General features: G+C 44.0%; 1 protein-coding gene across 1 annotated transcript in view; it reads right to left on the bottom strand.

The window, feature by feature from the left end:
* LOC124793741 (synaptic vesicular amine transporter) overlaps positions 1–20,603 on the bottom strand; it is a 781,226-nt gene that overhangs the window by 68,057 nt on the left and 692,566 nt on the right. The window contains exon 6 of the mRNA XM_047258044.1: positions 3,034–3,117. Within this exon, the coding sequence (XP_047114000.1) occupies positions 3,034–3,117 (84 nt within the window). The remainder of the gene's footprint in view (positions 1–3,033; positions 3,118–20,603) is intronic.

A 20,603-nucleotide genomic window follows, 5' to 3' on the forward strand; every position in this document is an offset into this window, starting at 1 on the left:
GACGCCATTCGTTGGATTGGCTTTTCAGTTTTGCCTCGTACGATGTGGACCATGTCTAATCCAGTGTTACGATACGGCGTCAGAAAGTCTCTCCTTTGCACCCATAGCGTTCCAGGTGCGTCTGATCAGAATCGTAACACATCCATTTGTACATTTCCGTCAAGCCACGTGGAACACATCGTGATGCAATTTTTCGGATGCCCAGGCGTTCCTTCAGGATGCAAGGATGCGAAGCACAGTCGTATGCGCTAATCCGGTTTCGTGGGTGAGCTCACGAATCGTATGGCGTCGATCACTGTCCACTGACGCGGCAACAGCATGCACTTCTTCTTCAAAGACGTTAGGACGACCTGCCCAATGTATGTCTGCCACGGTTTGCCACCTTCGTTGAAGGCTTTTACCCAACGTGCCACTGTTCTGTACGGCAATGCTGATTCCCCGCACGCCTCTCGAAGACCTTGATGACACTGTCGTGCTGTATGACCTCTGGCACATTCAATCTTGATACAACTCCGTTGTTCCTGTTTCAAAAACATAGTGATACCGTTAGGTTAGACCGCTCGCTCACAAGTAACTATTTTTCCCTCTACTGTGCGCACGCCGGTGACGTGGGACGGGCGAGTCCATTTTACTGGAGGTAAGGTAGGTATGTCAATAACGTGTGCTATCAGCGGCAGTAGTGTATTCCATTGCATAGTGTCTCCACAACAGTGTTGCCACTATTTAAGTTCCAACCCCCGTAAATTGCATTTTATAAGTATTATACATTAGTTGATCACATAAGGTCTGTGCATTTAGTAATCAAAGCAATTACTTTTGATGCAAGTACAATTTACATGCACAGCATATAGCATAACAAAATACGTATTATTGTTGTTGCTTTTTGTATTCAGTAGAATGTTCTTAATCATGATCAAAGGCAAGAGTTCCCTGTTATTACTGATATGTGCGAAAGCTGTTTATGAATAACCGAAGCATGTTTTATGTACGCTCGATGAAGTATTGAACAGATGATTGATATGTTTTTGCATCGGGATTTTTTTTAAGTTTTACTTTTTGTTGAGGAAACTGTTTTCTAGCACTTACGACGAATGTGTATTATTTTTACTTTTAGTACTTCATCCCTCTGCTTCAAGTTACAGGTCAGCAATTTTCGAATAAAACCTGAACTAAGCATCGTCAATTTGAGTTTTTCAATAAATACCGTTTATTTTTAAGAAACAGGAGGATAACAATACAGAACAAAAAAGTTCCGTGGGTTATGCGGCCCTTTATATATCCTTTCTCACTTTCTAGATCGTTCACTGCTTCCGGTTTGTAGGGAATCTAATACGACACTGATCTCATATGTAAACAAAGCTATCGAAATGAGGTAAAAAATGGTTCAAATGGCTCTGAGCACTATGGGATTTAACATCTAAGGTCATCAGTCCCCTAGAACTACTTAAACCTAACCAACCTAAGAACATCGCACACATCCATGCCCGAGGCAGGATTCGAAACTGCGACCGTAGCGGTCGCGCGGTTCCAGACTAAAGCGCCTAGAACCGCTCGCCCACATCAGCCGGCGAAATAACTCCCGCTAGTATGCAACACGCCTAACGTACATGTAACATGCTTACGATCTTAACTGACCAAAGCTATAGTCTCCGCTTACTTGTGGTAGCCTACGGTAGTTTTGCAACTATATCACCGTCACATTGCGTCACGTGTTAACGCTAAATTTGAAAAAAAAGTAGTTATTGGTAACTTAAGCAATATATATTACAATCATATGGAATAGTGATAACGGCAATGGACTTTTAAAAAGAGTTTAGTTTCATGAACGGTACACTGTCGAACCCTTATGTCCTTGCACCTCAGAGGATTCATTTTAACCCCCCTCCCCCCCCCCCCTCCCAGGGGGTAATTACGCCAGACTGGGAACCACTGGTGCAGGCACTCTCCAGCGTGTGTTAACCTCGTGTGTTGCTATAATACTTCCATTTGATTTGCTATATGTGGAAGTGGGGTAGGGAAAGCAGAATTGAATTTCCTGATTCGCATCTAAAAAATCTTTCCCCCCATAGAGCCGTTCATAGGCGTTCATTCTTTAGGTTTTAATGTTGACACCCACTGAATTAATTTACTGGGGTAGGTAGTATGTAGCACACATGGTTAGTAGGTCCCACTAGTTCTACATCTACATCGACATTTATAATCCGCAAGCCACCCAACGGTGTGTGGCGGAGGGCACTTTACGTGCCACTGTCATTACCTCCCTTTCGTGTTCCAGTCGCGTATGGTTCGCGGGAAGTTGCAGAGCGCCTCTCCTGCAGAGTCTGCCACTTGAGTTTGCTAAACATCTCCGTAACGCTATCAAGCTTACCAGACAACCCTGTGACGAAACGCGCCGCTCTTCTTTGGATCTTCTCTATCTCCTCCGTCAACCCGACCTGGTACGGATCCCACACTGATGAGCAATACTCAAGTATAGGTCGAGCGAGTGTTTTGTAAGCCACCTCCTTTGTTGATGGACTACATTTTCTAAGGACTCTCCCAATGAATCGCTACCTGGTACCCGCCTTACCAACAATTAATTTTATATGATCATTCCACTTCAAATCGTTCCGCACGCATACTCCCAGATATTTTACAGAAGTAACTGCTACCAGTGTTTGTTCCGCTATCATATAATCATACAATGAAGGATCCTTCTTTCTATGTATTCGCAATACATTACATTTGTCTATGTTAAGGGTCAGTTGCCACTCCCTGCACCAAGTGCCTATACGCTGTAGATCTTCCTGCATTTCGCTGCAATTTTCTAACGCTGCAACTTCTCTGTATACTACAGCATCATCCGCGAAAAACCGCAATCACTCTGTCCCAGAGCCGGCGAAAACTAAAGGACTTGAAGCGTCAGCGAACATTTTGTCTCTAAGGAAAGTTGTTGCCCATGGCGTAATCTGTCACCCCTAGACTATGAAACCTCTTGTATTCATCCACATTAGTGTATTGCTAGGTTAATGAAGCCTGCAAGGCGGAACTTACCAGAAACACTGGAACAGGAAGACCCGATGCCTTGCAGAGCGCGAGCCAGGAAGAGGACACCGTAGCTCCGGCCGAAAGCGAAGACTGCGAACACACAAACAGCGTCGTTAGCTAGATTGGTGATGAGATGGGGCTGTCAGGTAACTGAAGAACTTCAGTGCAGATGGCAGTCAGCTGTTTATTTTTATGCTCAGTGCTACCGGTTTCGATCAGTAGACCGTTATCAAGCCGAAGCAAAGAGTAACCAGCTGATCGCTGCAACATTTGAAGTGAACAACTTCGATGTTTGGATAAAAACATAGCTTCGGGTTGATAATCATCTACTGACCGAAACCTGTAGCATTGAGCATAAAAATAAACAGCTGGTGGTCATCTACAATGAAGTTTCACATGCGTCGCCAGCGCCAGCGTCCCTACAGGGTGACTGTGCTGCGCGTAAAATATGAAACCCGGCTCCCGGGCCTGTAACTCTGGTGGCCTCGTGGGGCAGGGACGCGTGAGTGGCGGGCATCTTGGGCTCCGCCCCAGTTCCAAAGCTGCCAAGAACTTGAGGGCCCGTCTGCAGCACTTTGCTTTCTCGTTGATTACCCCACTCACCTCGGAGCAGCTATGGGAGAGCCTGCACTGTGGGGATTAATCTGCGAAAATGTGCGTCCTTCAGAGTAAACTGGAATAGTACATTGCACTGTGGCGTAAAAATGGACGCAACTTCTCCCAGACATCTGCACGCTCAGTTTTCTTTTTACCTCACGAAGAAAGCTTTTTTCCGGTTTAGTAGTTTTGTAACGAAAAGGTAGGCAAAAAATACACACAGTAAATGCTAAACAAAATGAGAACACAAGGCCTATCCTTCAAGGAAAGTACCTCTACTTGAACGGTAAAAATCGAAGAAAAATAAAACTAAAAGACGGAAGTACTCGTAAGACTATTCTTGGAAGTTTGGGTCTGACTGTGAGGCATGCTTGGATAGTCTAGCGGCAAGGGGATCGCTCGCAATAAGCGGGAAATCCGGGTTTGAGTCCCAATCCCAATCCGGCACAAATTTTCATTCTCTTCATTCCAGTTACAGCTGATTGTTGTCCGATACATTTAATGCAAATCAGATAAGTTTCCACCAGGACATGTACCACAAAAACTTGCTCGAAACATCCAAAATTAGCAGCAAAATCGACAGCAAAAAAATGAACAAGCTGACAGTTGCCTGTGTTTTCTGTATTAACAACAAGAAACATTAACCACGCTAGCTTCCACTACTCTTCTAGTACTTTATCAGTGTTCAGTAATTGAAGTAACTGCTGAAGCAAAACGTCGCATCAGTATAGATCTACCTAAAGCAGGAAACTGGATACCAGAAGCGCTCACGAGGTTGTTAGATTGGTCAGATAGTAAGTAACGAGGTCTTCCGGAGGCAGGATAACGCAGGTACAGCTTTCCTGTGAATGGAGACCTGTGTCGCTGTGTGATGGTTGGTTCAAATGGCTCTGAGCACTATGCGACTTAACTTCTGAGGTCATCAGTCGCCTAGAACTTAGAACTAATTAAACCTAACTAACCTAAGGACATCACACACACCCATGCCCGAGGCAGGATTCGAACCTGCGACCGTAGCGGTCACGCGGTTCCAGACTGAAGCGCCTTTAACCGCACGGCCACACCGGCCGGCCGCTGTGTGACGAGGGCCTCCCGTTGGATAGACCGTTCGCCGGGTGCAAGTCTTTCGATTTGACGCCACTTGGGCGACTTGCTTATCGATGGGGATGAAATGATGATGATTAGGACAACACAACACCCAGTCACCCAGTCACTGAAAATCTCCGACCCAGCCGGGACTCGAACCCGGGCCCTTAGAATTCTGTGTCGCTGTGAGAAGGGGGGATCCACTCCTCAAGAGCTGCGCTGCAAACTGGAGGTAACGAAATCTCCATTTTTCTGATACATTTTGAACCTCCCATTACTTTGTTTATTCGTTAATACTGAAGACACATTCTGAATGCATTACAGCCACAGAATTTTTGTTAATTGATTTATTGATTTTCAGGAATCTTACCGTGCTTAACGGGCGATCGGTACTTCGACGCGTGTTCTGTCTGGGCAGAAGATTTTACTAGCGTAAGCGTTGTGCATGTGGCCCTGATGCACTGGCTGTACACTGGTGAGGACCATATGAAAATAGCCATGTTGTGTGTGTTTTAATTTAATACGGAGGTGAAATTTTATATCTGACAGACTCCTTTCGGCTATATTTTAACTTACCGCTGCCACAACAGTCCGTTTGGAAAAATTCCCTGTGCCAGTGATGCACTACATGCATCACTAATGACATTACTTGTTAAGTCAGAAAAACTTTTTAGAACTCTCCTTGAAATTCCATCAACACCATATTAGAATTTCTTTCTCTTGTTTCTTCAGTTGAACGATTTAACCCTATTTTTGTTGCTATATTTGGAAACTGATTGTGAAAAGTACTTGCAGTTTGTGAGTTATCAATCATAACATTGTAAATTAGTTTAATTGTTGTAGTTTTTTGTAACCTGACTGGCTGTCCTATCTTCCGTTTGCCAGTATACCGTATAGTTGCAATCTTATTACCTAAACTATTAACTCCTCTCCCCACATGCGCACTTATGGACATTTTAATGACTTTCCTTAAATTATTACAATGTTTTTTGATTTTTTGTAATCAGTAAGTAACATCAAATTTTGACTTATTCTAGCCTCTGTATAAATTCCCCTTCCTCTTACATGAGATCTTGATTCGCTTATTCATCCAGGGCATTTCTTTTTTTTTTGATATTCAGGAATAGTTTTTAGGAAAACTATTTTCAAATATTGACTCATATTAAATGTGCGATAGAAAGAATTGACGTTATAATTTCTTCCTACATCATATTCCACATCTCTTAACTAACTCTTAAAACACTGTATCCTGTTTTCATTAATAAGCGTCACTGCTTTGTATCAACAAGGTGCTGTATTGTTTATTTACATTAACTGTGTATGATGATCAGATAGTCCGCTAACAAATGGATATGCATTAATTGTTCCAGTCTGAGCACTGTCTACAAAAGTGTTATCAATCAAGGTTCTACCATCTGGTCAGACACGAGTTGGAAAATTAACTCTAGAAGGTTCATTGAAAAACCAAAATAATCATTCCAATCCATTTTTACGGTCCGTATCTTTTATGGAATCTACTGTAAAACCTCTATAAAGTACTGTTTTTTATTGTCTGACAGGTAGCTCAATAAATAATCTAGATTGCCTATAAATAGCTGAAATTTCGCTAGAGGGCTCCTGTAGACTGTTGTAATTATGAGAGAAATATTCTACAATAACATCTCAGATGTACATGCTTCTAGGTTCTGATCTGTACAAAAGCGATTTATTTCAGTATTTTTGACTTCGTTCCCAACTTTTATATATGTTACAACTCCTTTTTCTGTTAACTCTACTTGAAAATGATGCCAATCCTATAATCACCGATACTTTTCTATCCCTGTGATTTACATGGTGTTGAGACACCCATAGAACATTTGTCACATCCGTACTCTTCACGTCTTCTAGACGCACAAGAAGCTCATCAGTCTTGTTTTTCAGCCCCCATTGTTCTGATGAAACAAGTTAATGCTACTTCTCTGGAAACTGTTACACACATTCTGGTCCTGTTTTGTTGTAAATTCTTTCAAGACCATCTACACTCCTGGAAATGGAAAAAAGAACACATTGACACCGGTGTGTCAGACCCACCATACTTGCTCCGGACACTGCGAGAGGGCTGTACAAGCAATGATCACACGCACGGCACAGCGGACACACCAGGAACCGCGGTGTTGGCCGTCGAATGGCGCTAGCTGCGCAGCATTTGTGCACCGCCGCCGTCAGTGTCAGCCAGTTTGCCGTGGCATACGGAGCTCCATCGCAGTCTTTAACACTGGTAGCATGCCGCGACAGCGTGGACGTGAACCGTATGTGCAGTTGACGGACTTTGAGCGAGGGCGTATAGTGGGCATGTGGGAGGCCGGATGGACGTACCGCCGAATTGCTCAACACGTGGCGCATGAGGTCTCCACAGTACATCGATGTTGTCGTCAGTGGTCGGCGGAAGGTGCACGTGCCCGTCGACCTGGGACCGGACCGCAGCGACGCACGGATGCACGCCACGACCGTAGGATCCTACGCAGTGCCGTAGGGGACCGCACCGCCACTTCCCAGCAAATTAGGGACACTGTTGCTCCTGGGGTATCGGCGAGGACCATTCGCAACCGTCTCCATGAAGCTGGGCTACGGTCCCGCACACCGTTAGGCCGTCTTCCGCTCACGCCCCAACATCGTGCAGCCCGCCTCCAGTGGTGTCGCGACAGGCGCGAATGGAGGGACGAATGGAGACGTGTCGTCTTCAGCGATGAGAGTCGCTTCTGCCTTGGTGCCAATGATGGTCGTATGCGTGTTTGGCGCCGTGCAGGTGAGCGCCACAATCAGGACTGCATACGACCGAGGCACACAGGGCCAACACCCGGCATCCTGGTGTGGGGAGCGATCTCCTACACTGGCCGTACACCACTGGTGATCGTCGAGGGGACACTGAATAGTGCACGGTACATCAAAACCGTCATCGAACCCATCGTTCTACCATTCCTAGACCGGCAAGGGAACTTGCAGTTCCAACAGGACAATGCACGTTCGCATGTGTCCCGTGCCACCCAACGTGCTCTAGAAGGTGTAAGTCAACTACCCTGGCCAGCAAGATCTCCGGATCTGTCCCCCATTGAGCATGTTTGGGACTGGATGAAGCGTCGTCTCACGCGGTCTGCACGTCCAGCACGAACGCTGGTCCAACTGAGGCGCCAGGCGGAAATGGCATGGCAAGCCGTTCCACAGGACTACATCCAGCATCTCTACGATCGTCTCCATGGGAGAATAGCAGCCTGCATTGCTGCGAAAGGTGGATATACACTGTACTAGTGCCGACATTGTGCATGCTCTGTTGCCTGTGTCTATGTGCCTGTGGTTCTGTCAGTGTGATCATGTGATGTATCTGACCCCAGGAATGTGTCAATAAAGTTTCCCCTTCCTGGGACAATGAATTCACGGTGTTCTTATTTCAATTTCCAGGAGTGTATTTGTAATCTGGTTGTAACCTAAAAAGTGTGCCCCTCTGATTCCAGAGGACAGGTATTTTGCCTTGGGTGCTCGAGGCAGTAACAGCAGAATGTTTTGGTCAGGAGACATGGGTGACTTCGTACGTGGACTAGCTGTCGGATATCACCTGAGTAAAAAATTGATCACGGAGATTTGGACTCTGCTAAAGCTGCCCAAGTCAACTATTGGCGATGTGACTGCGGAGTCGAAACGTGAGGAAACAGCCACAGCTAAATGGAGACAAGGCAGGCCTTATTTACTGACACACAGGGACAGTCTAACCCTGCAGACGGAGGTTGTAAAGAATTTTTTAAATAACATAGTTCTTATTATAGGAAACAGCGGTCTATAATTATTATAAATAAACTGGAGACAGTCTTGATTGCATAAATTTTTTAATGTGGTGACTGGTTTCGATCTTATTATAATATTATCTTCAGACCTATAATGAACAAGAATCCTTATATCATATAAAGGACGAAATATTATATTGATAAGCAGTAAATAATGCTGGTATACCACAGATGTCTGCCGGAGTCGGTGGCGCATGGCAACCCTATTGCTTGTGGCTGGTGGTGTACTGCAACGTAAAGGACGCCAGCTACTAATTAAATACTTGAAGCTTAAGAAAGTGGCAGAAATGCAACTTATGTGATTGGCTGTCCATGACGTTATGCCGAAGACGGTGGGCGTCACTTCAAGTATTTAATTAGCAGCTGGCGTCCTTCACGTTGCAGTACACTACCAGCCACAAGAACTTCACGGAGTTTGCCACATAAATGTCGTAATCTTCAGTTAATTCTTGACTTACATGATATGACGAAATATATACTATTAATGTACTGGTGCAAATGCAAAAACGTTACTGCGAGATAGGAGCTTGTAGTTTTGATAGATAAGACAGTGAACTGAATAGAGAACAAAACCTTAAAAATATTAATTTCCATAAATCAAATCCAATTCATTTTGTTGTTTTGTTACAGATAATATAACATAATAATTTTAATTATATTTCAATTCAACTGAAATTGAAAAGTTTAGTTTTGTCATTCAAGAGCTGCAATTACTAAAAATTTACATGCACATTACATGTGTTAGAGTTAGTTACAGATATTTGCAAATTAAAAATGTATATCTTTTTAGTAAAAGTGATATTGTTCTTGACCAGGAGGTAAGATGTTCTGGGCACATTAGCAAATACTGTGACAGCGTTTGAAGAAAAAAAAAATTGAATGTTAAACATATGTTGTTTGAATATGGACGTAGTGGTCGTAATTGTAACTTAGTTGTAGCCACAAGCGGTATTCATTAGCGTTGTATCTGTATCGATCTAACCCACAAAATGATTATCTCGCGTCGAAATGGACGAGTGGATTACGTGTTTAGCTGCGGTAATGGCACATTGCTGCTCGTTAAAATAAAGTGCATCGTTTTACGAAACTGTTGTGGACGAATTTTGGTCGTTTCTGTCAACTGTCACCGGCTTGATCGCATGTGGCACGTTTCTTTTAAGTCCTGCGATTTTTAGAGTGATATTATAGTAGATCCGAATCAGTGATCAAAGGTAGAATATTTAGTAATGGAAAAACAGACTGAACATTTTATACCATAATTATGAATGGACACAAAAATACTTTGCACAGCAAGTGAAAAATTAAGCAATATTTTGATCTGCATACTATTTATTACACATAGTTTGAAGGAGTTAGTGCAGAGCGGTTTATCATTGTTGTTACTTCATACGTGAAAACTAGCGTGGTAGCTCCATTCCACGGCATTACCCAAATTAAACAGTTGCTTATAAAACATGAATCGATATGTATTTATTCCAGGCTCTTATTAGCTCATCTCCTCCATTCTCCCTCTGTCTATCCTCTTCACCCCCTCTATCTATCCTTATCCTCCACCCTCTCTCTGTCCATCTCCTCCGTCCCCACTCTCTGTCAGTCTCCTCATTTTCCCTCTCTCAGTCTGTCTCCTCCTCTTCCTCTCTCTGTCCAACTCCTCCTCACCCCCTTTTTGCCCATCTCCTCCATCTCTCCCTCTCCATCTCCTCCTCCCATATCTCTCTGTCCACCTTCTCATGCTCCTCTGTTTGTCCAACTCCTACTCCCCCACTCCCTGTTCATCTCCCCCTATCCTCTCTCATAGTTCTTCTTTTCTTTCTCTATCTCCTTCTGTTTCCTTTCTCTGTCCATCTCCTTCTCGCTCCTCCCCTGCCAATCTCCTCCTCCTTTCTTCCTCAGTCCATTTCCTCCTTCCCCTCTTTTTGTCCATCTCCTCTTCTCTCTATTTTTTCATTCGCTCCTCCCCTATATATGCCCATCTCCTTCTGCCTTCTTCTCTCTGGACGTTATCACCCCAATCTGAATGGAACGCTATATATTAGGTAACCTATGTGTAATTCAGGGCATAAGCTATCTCTGTTCAAAATTTCATCCAAATCCCCAACTCTTTGATCGGTAGCTATGTTTAATGCAGCCTATGCATTAATGCAGGATATAAACTATTTCCATTCAACTTCCGTGCACATACGACCAGGCGTTTCAGCATGAAGTAGTAACAAACATACTAACTCACACACACACACACACACACACACGCACACACACACACACACAAACTCACATGAACTCTTGCATTTATAATATGCAAGATTACCTTTCTATTACACTGCCATCGAGAGGCTTGTTTCGCAAACGATCAGCAGAAATGTGGCAAAAAGGTTGTGTAACATTCGCAAGGACAAAATGCCGTCGAAAGAGACATATTTCTCAAAAAAGCTTCAAACAGTGCTAGCAATGGATTCATGAATAATCTTTACCGTCATTAAATTCTCAAAGTACTCGGCAAACTGAGCGAGCTGAATACGAAGCGATTTCCACTTCTAATACCATCAGTCGTCTCTTCAGAGCATGGATGGAAAGATCTTTAACGCAGCACGAATGAAATTTCTGTAGGTTGATTAAAATACTTTCATGAAAGAAATAAATAACCTGTTGTATGATTATGTGTTGCACATGTGTCTCAGTTAATTTGAGAAGCATTTGTACACTGTCCCTAATGACGCAGTAGATTTAGTGCTATAAAGATAAGTACATTGAATGGGTACAATTAATTATTCAGTTGTTTTGTTGGAGAGACCAAGTACAATTAATGATAACTGTACGCTGCTACGACATGGAAAGTTTAAAGAATATACGTAAATGTTCTAGTAGACAGCGCTGAAAGTATGTAAGGCTGTTTGCAGATGATGATGCTATGTTTAGGGAAGTCAGAACGCAAAAAAAGAAGACATGACCAGATATTTTCAGAGTGTGAGATATCTGGAGAAAGTGCAGTAGTCGAAGACTTTCTGCGTCGAGGTAGGTCGGGACAGCATGGGCATCGTGTGATCATGCGTTATCTTGTTGAAAGGTAAAGCGACATTCCTCGAAGATGGAGCACAACTGCCGGCATCAAAACGTCAGAAATCTAACTGCTGCTGCCCAAATTATCGGCCATGCGATTCAGACGTAATTACGTTGTGTGTTCAATGACACCCCGTGCTATTACGCCAGGTACTCGGCTCGTGTAGTCTGGCGAAGTTCGTGCTCCTACAAGCTTTCGAACTTGGAGACGCACATAGTGTTGCTGTATACAGAACTGGATATCTGAAGATACGACGTGGAACCACTCCTGTGTCCAGTGTTGCCACTGGGCACGCCTCTCTCTGATGCTACTACTTCAAGGGGAGTCGCCGCAACGATTGCCGTGCTGACAGTCTTTGGTGCTCTACACGTCATTCCACTGTCTGGGTAGATACTTGTCTTTCTGTATACAAAACCATTTCTGAACTCACAGTACAAGACCTTGCCATACCATCCTGCAGCAAACAATGTGTCTCTTTTGAGAGAAATAATCCGCATTGGCAGTAGAATATTTTTATTAAAAGCCACAACCAGTTTCAGACTACTAGAAGACACATTTTCAGGTAATAAAGATACTTCTTAATAGTGACTTTTAATAAGGAATGTTCTACAGCTAATGCAAATTATTTCTTTCAAAATGTAGAAATTGCCGACGGTTGCCCATAGCTTAAAATTACATGCTCAATGTGTCTTTCCTCGTGAACCCACCGATTCCATATTCTGCTAACAGTCAATGGATCTCGACCAACGCGAGCGTCAATGTCGCGATACGATAAACCGCAATCACGATAGGCTACAATCCGAACTTTATCGAAGTCGGAAACGTGATGGTACGCTTTTCTCCTCCTTACATGAGGCATCACAACAACGTTTCACCAGACAACGCCGGTCAACTGCTGTTTGTGTATGAGAAATCGGTTGGAAACTTTCCTCATGTCAGCACGTTGTAGGTGTCACCACCGGCGCCAACCTTGTGTGAATGCTCTGAAAAGCTAATCATTTGCATATCACAGCATCTTCTTCCTGTCGGTTAAATTTCGCGTCTGTAGCACGTCATCTTCGTGGTGTAGCAATTTTAATGGCCAGTAGTGTAGACAAATGTGTCCCCGAAATTTCGTTACTCTACATTAATTATTTTTTGAGGTTGCCATTTTTTTCCATCGGCGTATTTCATCTGTTGTAGTTAAAAATTTCTCAGAGCACGATAGGAGTTTTGTCTGGCTACAACAACAGGGTTGCGCAAGACCATCACTATAAAAACTGGAATCGATGTGTGGCCTTAGTACATTGTTTTTGTAGGTTGTGGTACCGTGGTGATAGGCAGTCAGACTACTGAAGGTACTAGGAAGTGACTACATCCGTTGGCCCCACTTCGGTGTGTGTAAGGTATTTTCGCCTCGTATGACGTGCCACTCTCTGTACGCCCACACCGGGGCAGCAGCCGACGAGAATACAGGGGAGCGCGTGTCGGGAATAGCGGCCACCGAGCCGAGGCGATCCAAAAGGAGAGCGAGCGCCGTGCTCCCTGCCCACCTGGCCGTCACGGGCTTTGCCGATCACCGCTGGCGGCGCGCCGGCCGTGAAGTTATTTCACACCCAGCGCTCAATTCTATTAGCTAAAAATCTGCCAGCGCCGCCGCGGCCGTGATTACACCGCCCTCGATACGGCGGCTTCATCACCACACTGTGAGAGAGTCCAGCATGGCTCCCACCATCGCGCGAGGAAAGATTTTATCGTCACTCCAGAAATACCTTCTGACACTGGAGCACTCCCATCACATACACCGAGTGACACGGCTCCGTTGCCATGAGTTATACGGCTCATGTAGGGTTCAGAGCCGGGTACGTCTATCATGAGTGAAGTTCACTTTTTTCTCATTAGACTACATCTACATCTTTATCTACATGATTACTCTGCAGTTCACATTTAAGTGCTTGGCATAGTGTTCATCGAACCACAATCATACTATCTTTCTACCATTCCACTCCCGAACAGCGCGCGGGAAAAACGAACACCTAAACCTTTCTGTTCGAGCTCTGATTTCTCTTATTTTGTTTTGATGATCATTCCTACCTATGTAGGTTGGGCTCAACAAAATATTTTCGCATTCGGAAGCGAAAGTTGGTGACTGAAATTTCGTAAATAGATCTCGCAGCGACGAAAAACGTCTTTGCTTTAATGACTTCCATCCCAACTCGCGAATCATATCTGCCACACTCTCTGCCCTATTACGTGCTAATACAAAACGAGCTACCCTTTTTTGCACCCTTTCGATGTCCTCCGTCAATCCCACCTGGTAAGGATCCCACACCGCGCAGCAATATTCTAACAGAGGACGAACGAGTGTAGTGTAAGCTGTCTCTTTAGTGGACTTGTTGCATCTTCTAAATGTCCTGCCAATGAAACGCAACCTTTGGATCGCCTTCCCCATAATATCATCTATGTGGTCTTTCCAACTGAAGTTGTTCATAATTTTAACCCCCAGGTACTTAGTTGAATTGACAGCCTTGAGAATTGTACTATTTATCGAGTAATCGAATTCCAACGGATTTCTTTTGGAACTCATGTGAATCACCTCACACTTTTCGTTATTTAGCGTCAACTGCCACCTGCCACTCCATACAGCAATCTTTTCTAAATCACTTTGCAACTGATACTGGTCTTCGAATGACCTTACTAGACGGTAAATTACAGCATCATCTGCGAACAACCTAAGAGAACTGCTCAGAATGTCATCCAGGTGATTTATATAGACCAGGAACAGCAGAGGTCCCAGGACGCTTCCCTGTGGAACACCTGATATCACTTCAGTTTTACTCGATGATTTGCCGTCTATTACTACGAACTGCGACCTTCCCGACAGGAAATCACGAATCCAGTCGCACAACTGAGACGATACCCCATAGGCCCGCAGCTTCATTAGAAGTCGCTTGTGAGGAACGGTGTCAAAAGCTTTCCGGAAATCTAGAAATACGGAATCAACTTGAGATCACCTGTCGATAGCGGCCATTACTTCGTGCGAATAAAGAGCTAGCTGCGTTGCACAAGAACGATGTTTTCTGAAACCTTGCTGTTTACGTATCAATAGATCGTTCCCTTCGAGGTGATTCATAATGTTTGAATACAGAATATGCTCCAAGACCCTACTGCAAACCGACGTCAATGATATAGGTCTGTAGTTCGATGGTTTACTCCTACTACCCTTCTTAAACACTGGTGCGACCTGCGTAATTTTCCAATCTGTAGGTACAGCGAGCGGTTGTATATGATTGCTAAGTAGGGAGCTATTGTATCAGCGTAATCTGAAAGGAACATAATCGGTATACAATCTGGACCTGAAGACTTGCCAGTATCAAGCGATTTGAGTTCCTTCGCAACCCCTAAGGTATCTACTTCTAAGAAACTCATGCTAGCAGCTGTTCGTGTTTCAAATTCTGGAATATTCCATTTGTCTTCCCTGGTGAAGGAATTTCGGAAAACTGCGTTCAATACTACTGTAGCCAAGTGTGCGCATGCATGTTTTAATGAGATTACGGCACAATTCTAGTGTCATAGTTCCAGAAGTATGTTAGGTTGGATTATAATCTGGTCGACAATGACTGCTGTTAAATTACTGTAACAGTTTCGCATAGTGAACCAAGGGACTCTGGACAATCTTCACACGTTTGAACACCATCTCCTCGTTCTATTGTTAGATTAACGTCCTCAGTGTTATTGTGTATCGCTTTGTGTGAAAGCCACTCTAGGCAATTTTTTTTATTTACTTATACGATGATCACTCCAAAAGAAATGAACACTATTTTTTTTTAAATCCGCCTTTTATTCTACAAGTTTGAAAGTTTTATAGTGTGTAGATACATCCTTTAGGAACATTTTCAATCTCCACATAATTCACATAATTTCCATCCCTCTCAACTGACTTACGCCATCTTGGAACGAGCGCCTGTGTACCCGCACGGTAAAATTCTCGACCAACCTGTTGGAGGCACTTTTTGGCAGCGTGGAAAAGGCAATCTTCATCTTCAAACCTTGTTCCACGAAGAAAGTCTTTCAGTTTCCCAAAGAGGGGATAGTTACATGGAGCCAAGTCAGGACTGTAAGGCGGGTGTTTCAGTGTTGTCCATCCGAGTTTTGTGATCGCTTCCATGGTTTTTTGACTGACATGTGGCCGTGCATTGTCGTGCAACAGCAAAACATCCTGCTTTTGCCGATGTGGTCGAACACGACTCAGTCGAGCTTGAAGTTTCTTCAGTGTCGTCACGTATGTATCAGAATTTATGGTGGTTCCACTTGGCATGGTGTCCACAAGCAAGAGTCCTGCGAAATCGAAAAACACCGTAGCAATAACTTTTCCAGCAGAAGGTGTGGTTTTGAATTTTTTTTCTTGGGTGATTTTGCATGATGCCACTCCATTGATTGCCTCTTCATCTCTGGTGAAAAATGATGGAGCCATATTTCATCACCTGTCACAATTCTTCCAAGAAATTCATCTCCACCATTCTCGTACTGTTCCAAAAGTTCGCTGCATACCGTTTTTCTTGTTTCTTTGTGAGCCACTGTCAACATCCTGGGAACCCACCTGGCACAAACCTTTTTTACCGCCAACACTTTCAGTATTCTGCAAACACTCCCTTCCCGTATCCCAACGTAGCATGACAATTCGTTCACTGTGATGCGTCTGTCAGCAGTCACCAATTCATTACCTCTCTGCACATTGTCTGGAGTGTGTGCAGTACGAATCTTGCCACTGCGAGGACAATCGTCAATATTGCCGTGCCCGCTTTCATCACGTAATCTGCTTGCCCACCGACTAACTGTTCTGCGATCGACAGCAGCATCTCCATACACCTTTTTGAACCTCTTGTGGATGTTTCCCACGGTCTCGGTTTCACAGCACAGGAATTCTATGACAGCACGTTGCTTCTGACGAACGTCAAGTGTAGCAACCATCTTGAAGACACGCTGTGACGGCGCCACTCACGGGAACAGGTTGAACTAATTTTGAAAACGAGCGGGTAGGATGTATCTACACACTGTAAAACTTTCACACATGCAGAATGAAAACTGTATTTTTACAAAAATAGTGTGCATTTCTTTTGGAATGACCCTCGTAGTTAACTGATTTGCTGTCATTGGGCTCTTCAGCAGAATGAGTGCAAAGCTGTATTTACGTTTAACGTGCAACCCATTTTATTACTCCTTGATAATTCTCTTATGATTATTGTAATAATCTGGATATTAAGTAAAAAATACACTGCCTGAGGAAAAAAGGAAAAATAAAAAAAACAACACTGAATCATCTGGAAGACTTTGTCAGATTTCAGCATAACTTCGTACTCGTGCTCACCATCAGCGAGTTGCAATTCCCTGAGTCAGTTGGAATGGCCACCAGATTTCACTAATGTTGTCCTTGTTTACTGTAATTACCAGGCCTTGCAGGGTATACAAGTTACCCTAATGTCATCAAATGTTGAGTTATCACTGTGATTGATACACAGGTACCATTTACTCGTCTAAGACAGTGTTATCAGCATCTAACAGAGTCTGAAAGAGGCCTCATCGAATGTCTCCATTGGGCCACATGATCCAATCGTGCAATATCAAGATCTGTGCGGCTTCCGTATGTGACTGTGGCTTAATGTTGGACAGCATGGGAACTTCTCTCCGCGTCGAAGTTGAGTGTGACAGTGAAGTTATCTGGTCGAATATGACAGGTCTAGGTTGGACCAAGTTAATTGCTGGGTGCTTTCACCCACCACCCCATTCGTCTGGGACAGATCTGGGACCATCCAAAGAAAAACTACGTTCAGTAGTAGGTAAATACCCAGATCATGCTGTATTGGTTGGAGGCGAGTTTAACGTATTGAGGATAGCCTGGGACGTCTATGATTCATTGCAGGGGTTACGGACAGTCTTGTGAAGTATATTTAACTTTTTCCGAAAATTCTTGAGCAGCTAGCTCGGCATAAAAAAAACGGCTCTGAGCACTATGGGACTTAACTGCTGTGGTTATCAGTCCCCTAGAACTTAGAACTACTTAAACCTAACTAACCTAAGGACATCAAACACATCCATGCCCGAGGCAGGATTCGAACCTGCGACCGTAGCGGTCGCGCGGTTCCAGACTGTAGCGCCTAGAACCGCTCGTAGTTCGGCATCACACACGCAGTGGAAATATCTTAGATACTGTAGCTACGAACAGGCCGGATCTTATTGACGATGTCATCATGAAAGAGGGAATTATTGATCATAATTTCAATATAGCAACTATGGTTACGAAGTGAATAAATCAGTCAAGAAGGTTAGGACAGTGTTCCTGGTAGAAAGAGCAGATAAGCAATTGTTTGTATCTGACTTCGACAGTGAGCTGACATCACTTAGTTCCAGTAATATGGATGTACAGGAATGATGTGTAAAGTTTAAACCGACGGTAAATCGTTGTCTGGAGAACTGTATGCCTAGTCAGTGAATTAAGGACGGAAAATATCCAGCATGGTTTAACAACGGAATTCGGAAAATGCTGAGAAAGCAAAGGCTATTGCCCTCTCGGTTAAAAGAGAAACCTTAGCAAAAGATCTGGCCGGGAAACCGAGAAAATTCTAGTCCTATTTAAAATCGCTAAGCGCCGGCCGGAGTGGCCGAGCGGTTCTAGACGCTTCATTCTGGAACCGCGCGACCGCTACGGTCGCAGGTTCAAATCCTGCCTCAGGCATGGATGAGTGTGATGTCCTTAGGTTAGCTAGGTTTAAGTAGTTCTAAGTCTAGGGGACTGATGACCTCAGATGTTAAGTTCCATAGTGCTGAGAGCCATTTGAACCATAAAATCGCTAAGTGGGTCTAAGGCTTCTCTCTAGTAGCCACTTGTTGACCAGACTGGTGGAGCAGTTGAAGATAGCAAAACAGAAGACGAAGTTTTAAATTTAGTGTTTAAGAAATCTATCACGCAAGAGAATCGTACAAACATATCGTCGTTTGACCATGGAACAGAATGCCGTATGGACGACATAGTAATAAGCATCCCTGGCGTAGATAAACAATTGAAAGAGTTGAAAACAAATAAGTCGCCAGGTCCGGATGGAATCCCAATTCCGTTTCACAAATGGTACTCTGCGACATTGGCCCGTTACTTAGACTGCATTTACCGCGAATCTTTTGCCCAGCTCAATAACTCAAGAAACTGGAAAAAGCGCAGGTGACTGATACATATAAGAAAGGGTAAATGAACGGACCAGCCAAATTACGAATAACTTCACTAACACCGGTTTGCTCCAGAATCCTTAAACATATTCCCAGTTCAAATATAATAAATTTTCTTGAGACCGAGAAGCTGATGTCCACGGATCAGCACGGTTTTAGAAAACATCGCTCGTGCGAAACTCAGCTTGGTCTTTTCTCACATGATATACTGCGGGCTGTGGATAAAGTGAAACAGGCAGATTCCATACTTATAGATTTCGGAAAAGCATTTCACATTGTGCCTCACTGCAGACTGTTAATGAAGGTAGGAGCAAATCGAATAAGTTCCTAGATATGAGAAAGGATCTTAGACTACTTAAGTAATAGAACCTATAGTGTTTTGTTCATGACGGCGAGTGTTCATCAGAGATAAGGGTACCTTCAGGAATGCCCCAGGGAAGTGTGACAGGACTGCTATTATTTTCTGTATACGTAGATGGTTTGGCGGACAGGGTGGGTAGCAAACTGCGGTTGTTTGCTGACATTACGGTAAGGTGTCGAAGTTGAGTGACTGCAGGAGTATACTCAGACAAAATTTCTGGTTGGTGTGATGAATGACAACTAGCTCTAAATACAGAAAAATGTCAATTAATGCAGATGAGTATGAAAACAAGCCATTGATGTTCGGATACATCATTAGCAGTGTCCTGCTTGGCGCAGTCATGGCATTTCAATATCTGAGCGTAGCAATGCAAAGCGATATGGAATGGAAAGAACATCGGAGAATTGCGCTAGGGAGGCGAATGGTCGGCTTCGGTTTATTGGCAAATTTTGGGAAAGTGTGGTTCATCTGTAGAGACCGCATATAGGACACTAGTGCGAGCTGATCTTGAGTAGTGCTGAAGTGTTTGGAATTCGTACCACGTCGGATTAAAAGATGACATCTAAGCAACTCAAAGACGGGCGGTTTCGAACAATGCCCAAGTGTTTTGGAGATGCTTCAGGAACTCAGATGGGAGTCTCTGGAGGGAAGGCAACGTTCTTTTCGGGGAATACAATCGAGAAAATCTAGATAACCGGTATTTTAAGCTGGCAGAAGAACGATTCTACTGTCGCCAAGATACATTTTGCATAGGGACCATGAAGATAAGATACGAGAAATTAGGGCTCACACAGAGGCTTGTAGACTATTGTTTTTCCCTCACTCTGTTTGCGAGTGGAACAGGAAAGGAAATGACTAGCAGTGGTACAGGGAACCCTCTTTCACGCTCCGTATGGCGGATTATGGAGTATCTATGTACACTCATGCTCATAAATGAAGCATAATTGCAGAATTTGGTGCCACACAACGTGGCTAATAGCATAGGCACTTAGGGAAAACACACGATACAGATCTGTAATTCCACGGTATTGGTGATAAGTTGAAGAAACCGCCCCAAAACACATGTGCTACAAAACGCCATGGGATCACCATGAACACGTACACAGGCAGCACAACGGGTTGGCATACTCTGGATCAGGTGGTCGAGCAGCTGCTAGGGTATAGCCTCCCATTCTTGGACCAGTGCCTGTAGGAGCTCCTGAAGTGTCCTAGGGGTTTGAAGACGTGCAGTGATACTTCGACCGAGAGCACCCCAGACGTGCTCGATGGGGTTTAGGTCTGGAGAACAGGCAGGCCATTCCATTCGCCTGATATCTTCTGTTTCAAGGTATTCCTCCACGATGGCAGCTTGGTGGGGTCTGCGTTATCATACATCAGGAGGAAGGTGCACTCCTGAAAAGGCGGTCACACTGGCGCAAAATGACGTCCCGATACACCTGACATGTTACAGTGCCTCTGTCAA

Source organism: Schistocerca piceifrons, chromosome 1 (assembly GCF_021461385.2).
Source record: "Schistocerca piceifrons isolate TAMUIC-IGC-003096 chromosome 1, iqSchPice1.1, whole genome shotgun sequence".
Classification (NCBI taxonomy): domain Eukaryota; kingdom Metazoa; phylum Arthropoda; class Insecta; order Orthoptera; family Acrididae; genus Schistocerca; species Schistocerca piceifrons.